The 6572-nt window shown below is 38.7% G+C and overlaps 1 protein-coding gene across 1 annotated transcript; it reads left to right on the top strand.

Annotated features, from left to right (window-relative positions):
• Positions 1-1934: 1934 nt before the first annotated feature.
• On the top strand, positions 1935-3653 carry LOC101312142 (60S acidic ribosomal protein P0-like). The gene is made up of 5 exons (XM_004296355.1): positions 1935-2189; positions 2309-2377; positions 2796-2894; positions 2989-3381; positions 3510-3653. The coding sequence occupies exons 1-5, from the start codon at positions 1935-1937 to the stop codon at positions 3651-3653; spliced, it is 960 nt and encodes a 319-aa protein (XP_004296403.1).
• The last annotated feature ends 2919 nt before the right edge of the window (positions 3654-6572 follow it).

Raw genomic sequence — 6572 nt, 5'->3', positions numbered from 1 at the left:
GAGAGAGAGAGAGAGTCGGTGTTTCTCAAATCTGAAAATGGTGGAGAAGTGGTATTTTGAGGCAGTGGTAGTTTTGTAGATATTTCAGAAAATAATGATTTTTTGGGTATTTTATATAAAAAATTGCTGATAGGGCGTGGTACTATGCACCGTAGGCTTGGGCTTATGTCCTCATTTGTTTAAATATGTTGAAATGTGGTTTTTCTGTGTTTTGCAACTGTCTATGGTAGTACGATATCATTTTCTAAATAAATTACAAGTAGTAAGACATTAGTACCGAAAAGATAAACGACAATCCAAAATTGAAATTAAAGAGCAAAAAACAAAAGCGCATTTGCATTGCCTGTAACTGTCATTAGAGTACTATAACTAAAACAGAAGAAATGGAAAATGTCCTCATTTCTTCTCAAAATGGCCTCACTAAAACCTTGTTGGACAAAATCACAAAACCCAATAAAAGAAACACTACCACAGTTGAGGAAAAACATTATTGTAAAATTCAAACAAAACACTTAAAAGGGTATAATCATAAATTTAGTACACCAACTTTAAAATGATAGAATATAAATACGACCGCATAGCACTGTTATCTTCTTCACTCACCTCTGGGAAGAAGATTAAACTAAGATGCCCATCCTCCTTAGACGAGTGACAAATCTCAAAACCTTGTAGTCATATTGTTCAGGTAGACAACCAAAACCCCGTCACTAGATTTCGCTGGAGCTTCATCAACCTAGTTAAAGTCTATTGATTGGGTTTGGTTGATTTCCTGAACATTGGCTACAAAGGTTGTAAATCTTGTCACTCATCTGAAAACAAAGATTTGAATTTTGAGTATGTAGTATCATTGTCATGCTGGGTTTTGATTTGCCTTTTGTTTTCTATTTCAACTCTTGTGTGTTGTTCTGCAATTCAAAGCTCGAGAAGTTTATTTGTATCTGCAACAACTCGTAGTTAATTGTTTTTAATTTGATTGGCGACTTTCTTTTATGTGATTTTCGACTTGATCGTGTTCTATTCCCCTTGTTTGCCACTTTGCTTTGCTTTGTTCTTGTAAGCTTCTCTTAGACATGGTTTGAAGCTGAGATTACATATCTTGGCGGTTAATACTTAATAGACATGGTGTGATGTTAGTGTAGCGTGGCAGTTAATCATGCTGAAATGCTTGCATGTTTTTTTTTTTTTGGGTGGAAATAATGCAAGATTGTCATTGTCCTTCCGTGACATTTTAGAATGCCAAGAAAACTCAAATTATTTCACAGATGATAAATGTTGTTCAGAGATTGAATATGAGATATTTCGTTTGGTACTGGCTAGCGGTGAACTTTGTTACGATGGACATGAAATCAAGCCAAGTCTTGACCCTCAATTTTCCCAGCTTTTGTTCTAAACATGTTTTCATTTTTCAATTATCATTAAATTAGTGTCACTCCATCATCAAGATGGCCCTTAGTTCTTTTTGGCCTAATGATGTCGAAAACTCTAAGTTGGTTCAATTTGTACTCGATTTGAGTAGGGGATCGTTTGAATTGGATGCTTCTTCTCCTTATAGTTGAAACTTTTAACTCAGTCTCAGTTCGATTATAACTCTTGAATCTAACAATCGTACAATATCTAGGTCAAAACTGCATTCTAGTGTAACAAAACGTTGGGAAACAAATTTTCATGGAGCTAATTTCTTGGCGATTGCTCATCTTGGATTAATAGGTCAAATAAATTTCTTTAAATTTTAAATATCATAAGCCTATAACTAGGTCAAAGGGGATTACCGGAGGTTACAAACAAACTCTCAAAAAGGCATTATTGTAAATTTAATACACGAACCCTCGTTTTAAATAAATGAAGGATTATATATTTTAACCTCATCCTTTCACTCTTATCTTTTACACTCGCCACTCACGTACAGTCTCTTTGTTGCAAGCTCATCGTAAAAAATGGGAAAGCTCTCCAAAGCCGAGAAGAAGATCAACTACGATGCCAAGCTCTGCAAGCACCTCGACGAGTACGGCCAGATTCTCATCGTCGCCGCCGATAACGTCGGCTCGAATCAGCTCCAGAACATCCGTCAGGGTTTACGTGGCCACTCGGTCGTTCTTATGGGGAAGAACACCATGATGAAGAGGTCCATCAAGATCCATGCAGAGAAGACCCGTAACGATGCTATTCTCAACCTCGTCCCCCTCCTCGTGGTAACTTAAATTCTCGCCCTCTCTTTCACTTTCACTGGACTCGATTTAACTCTTTGCTGCTCTGAGGGGGTTAGCTAGCTAGGGTTGATTCATTTGCGAACGTAATTGTTATTGTTTAGGGAAATGTGGGTCTGATCTTCACCAAGGGTGATTTGAAAGAAGTGAAAGAAGAGGTTGCTAAGTACAAGGTGAGGTTACTCGATCCATCAATCGTCTTTTATTTTTTATATCTTTTGTTTATATAATTTGTTGATATGTTGAGTGTGTATTGATCTTGAATTGCAAACCCTAGATTACATTTTTTCGATACAAACCCTAGATATACGTTGTTTATTTATGATTTGCGTCTAGCTGCTAAAATTGATTGAGGTGATATTTTTATTTAATGCTTCTTTGTTTGTTTGATTGATTGATATACTTTGAGACTATCCGAGGCTATATCACATTACCACCTATATATACATGCTCATGAAAGATTGCTCTTCAAAATGTCTTGAATCCTTGATATATACATGCTGTTTTGTTTGGGACGTGTAAAGAGTGTTCTTTGTTTATATGTTTTATGGCAACTATCTAATCTTATAGCGCATTCTTATGATTGTATAGGTTGGGGCTCCTGCTCGTGTGGGATTGGTTGCTCCAGTTGATGTTGTTGTTCCTCCGGGCAACACAGGACTCGATCCATCTCAGACCTCTTTCTTCCAGGTTGATTGCATTAATCCTTCAGGCATCACCGACCTTTTTTTACTATCTGTTCAGGATTTGGAAGTTCTGACTTGCACGTAACCCATTATTTCAGGTGCTTAATATTCCAACCAAGATTAACAAGGGAACTGTGGAAATCATAACCCCTGTTGAACTTATTAAGAAGGGTGACAAGGTTGGGTCTTCCGAGGCTGCATTGCTTTCTAAGCTTGCGATTAGGCCATTCTCTTATGGTCTTGTTGTTCAGATGGTGTATGACAATGGTTCTGTCTTCAGCCCAGAGGTGCTTGATCTTACTGAGGAAGATCTCGCCGTCAAGTTTGCTTCTAGTGCCTCCAATGTCGCAGCATTGGCATTGGCCATTTCGTACCCAACAGTTGTAGCTGCACCACATATGTTCCTCAATGCCTACAAGAACGTCTTGGCAGTTGCTGTTGCTACCGAGTTTTCCTTCCCTCAAGCAGATAAGGTCAAGGAGTATCTCAAGGTAAAACGTCATATATATACTTGTATTCTTTTCTACTCCTTTATCCATAGCTCATGCATTCTTGCTTTTCCATTACGTTCCTTCATCATGCATGCATGTAACTAATTGTGTTGCATATATAAATGCAGGATCCTTCCAAGTTTGCTGCTTTGGCTGCTCCTGCAGCTGCTACAGGCGGCGCTGCTGCCCCTGCGGCGGCTGCTAAGGAAGCGAAGAAGGAAGAGCCTGCTGAGGAATCAGATGAGGACATGGGTCTCGGGTTGTTCGATTAAGTAGTTTTGATTACGTAGTCGTAGCCTCGTAGCTAGGTTAACACGACTTTAGAATAAAGTTTAAATTTTGTTCCTTGGAATTTCTACTGGTAGCTATATATGCCCTTCTAGCATGCACTTGATGTGTATTAATTATTGATCACCGGACTTATACATCAATGGCAGGTAGAGGCAGGCTCGATGGTTTCATCTTGTTCATTGTTTTTCATAGGTATGCATGTCGACTGTTTATGATTCCTCCATAGATCCATTCACAATATTATAGCCATGACGGCAATATCGTCAATCTCAATATTGGCCGGTAGTAGCTAGGGGTACACTTTCTTCATGCGAAAAAAAAAAAAAAAAAGACGAGACAATTCAAGCATTTTGCTCCAAGTTCAAAAATGGATTTGGGGAACTGGGAAGTACTAGAATCGGGGCCCTATCGATTAGTGTTACAAAGAAGAAATCAATTTAGACCACTAAATATAATTGGGCTCTAATGTAGGTTAATCTTTTTCCGTCGCAACTTTGAGAAAGGTGTACTGTTGTCTGTTGGTACCTATGATTTATGAAGTTTTTCTGAAGCATTTTATTTGAAGATAAAACCACTACTTTTCTTTGAAATCCCTTGTTACAATGAAATCCCGACATAATATCAAGAATAATTACAAAGTACATATACTTAAACAAACATCAACTAGCAAATAGTATTACTCTAATGACGACTCTATTTGATTTGTAATAGCGGTGACATAATAGAAAGATCATAAGAATATCCAATAATGTAGTTTTCCTAATATGTTGTCGCTACAAAATAAACCCGACGACACTAAGTCTTGTTCTGTCACTAGAAGGTTGCGCCCATTTGATAAATCAAAAGACGGGCTGCTTAGGGCTGGGCATGGGACGGGATGTGACGGGATAGAGGTAATCCCACGGCCCGTCCCGGACATTGAAAAAAGGACGAGACGGGACGAGATTTGCCATTTTTAGATTTCATCCCACCCGGGCCCTATCCCGGTTGGGACGGGACGGGATGAGACGAGACGGGCCCAGTCCCAAATAAAAAAAGTTGAAAATAAACTTGTAAGTAAAAAAAAAAGTTTCATAGTTTTATAGTGTTATTTACTTATTAAGTATTAACAAGTACTTGTAACATATTTACAAGTACAAAATGGTGTAATAAGAGAGTTTATACTGTTTACTTTCTCTAAACATGTCATCACCACTACGGTGTAAGAAAAGAGTCTACAACAATCAACAAATTAAAGTATTAAACATCATTGTTAGTGAATTGGAGACAGTCAATTAACTTAAAGAAACAAAAAGCTAAGATGAAAACACTTAAATGAAAGGCTCAAATCACATTTTAATCAATAAATAATCAATTATTAAAATAACGGGATGGGACGGGCCTAAACGGGACTTGAATTATCCGTCCCGTGTCCCGTCCCGTTGTATAGAGACGAGACGGGACGAGACGGGCCTAACGTTTTGAGATTTAAATCCTGTCCCGTCCCGGTAAATTTCGGGACGGGTTCGGGATTACGGGATTTTATACCCACCCCTAGGGCTGCCTATCTAAAGCAAATAAGGTACACAAGGTGCATAGACCGAGACCAAGAACATTGGGTACCACCGAAACCTAGTAGGCTATTTTGCGGCATAAAGCCGTAATTTTTCGCAACAAGCCGTAATTAACTAAAGTTAAAAGACAAATAGTTAATAAAAGAAAATGACATGAAGCCGTAATTTTTACTTCTTTCTTTAGGATAGAGATATGAAATCTATCTCCCAGCCTCTGGAAAGTATATATAACTCATTATTGACAAACTAAATCTTGTTGAAGGAAAAATACCTTATGTGTGCCTTCGTCAAAGTAACTGACGAGAATAGATTAAGGCATTAGTGATTAACGGATGTAACGGCTCAATTAGTTATATCAGTCATTATGTACATTGTTATTACCATTGATTATCGTCATTATGTGCGTGCAATTACCGTTGAAATTCACCTCTATATAAAGAGGGTTTCTAATGAGAATGAGTAGACCTTGTTCCATATCATATTTTCTGTAACACGTTATCAGACACGTTGCTCTAGTTTACGTTTGTAGTTTTCGGACCAAACAAAAAAAAAAATAAACCCCTAGCCGTTTTTCCCACCTAGACAGTAACATCACTGCCTTTCTCTCCTCACCGGCGGACCGGTGTACCCTTAGCCCTACTGCTGAGATCCAACCAGCCCCGAGCCGAGCCCGAGCCGATCCGAGCGCGCCACCAACGACGTTTGTGCACCCCGGCGAGCAGCCCAGATCCGAAGAGCGCCGGTTCTGCTTCGACCGATCAAGCCCGGTGACGCAAACCCCAAACCCCGAACGCACCGCCTTGCTCTGTCCAGCGCTCGCTCCGCAACGCCGCCGCACTAGCTCCTTTCACAAGCCCAGCGTCGATCTGCCCATCCCGGCCGGCGACCCGAACATAGAAGCTCGACCCGGATTCTCAGAGCCCGACCCGCGTTTTAACCCGATTCGAATTATTTTTCACCTCACTGGTGCTGAGGTAACTCTTTAACTTACTGTGTGGTAATTAATAGTTACTATTACTATTAACTATTTACTATGGTGCTAATGAATGACATGGTAAAATGTGAAATCTAGTTTTACTATTAAACTGATTGTATATATTACGACTATTTTTTTAATTATTTTAGTAAATATTACCATTTTGCATGTCCTATAAATTAGGTTGTTATGAAAAGTACATTCATAACATCTAAATTATTGTGATAAAGTATTTTCACAAAGCATCGAAAATAGTGTGACCATTATGAATCTTGGTATTGAAATCTAAATTATCATTCTTGGAAAATAATTTACGTGGATGTCTTTGCGACTACGTAATTAATATATCTTTGCTATTGTTTATGTAGATG

The sequence above is a fragment of the Fragaria vesca genome, linkage group LG4, assembly GCF_000184155.1.
Source record: "Fragaria vesca subsp. vesca linkage group LG4, FraVesHawaii_1.0, whole genome shotgun sequence".
NCBI lineage: Eukaryota > Viridiplantae > Streptophyta > Magnoliopsida > Rosales > Rosaceae > Fragaria > Fragaria vesca.
The sequence above is the reverse complement of the archived record's forward strand: the minus strand, read 5'-3'. Positions and strand labels throughout refer to the sequence as shown.

Coding starts and splice junctions, on each gene's coding strand:
- LOC101312142 (XM_004296355.1), top strand. CDS start 1,935: ATGGGAAAGCTCTCCAAAGCCGAGAAGAAGATCAACTACGATGCCAAG. Junction 2,190..2,308: donor ACCTCGTCCCCCTCCTCGTG/GTAACTTAAATT, acceptor GTTATTGTTTAG/GGAAATGTGGGTCTGATCTT. Junction 3,382..3,509: donor AGGTCAAGGAGTATCTCAAG/GTAAAACGTCAT, acceptor ATATAAATGCAG/GATCCTTCCAAGTTTGCTGC.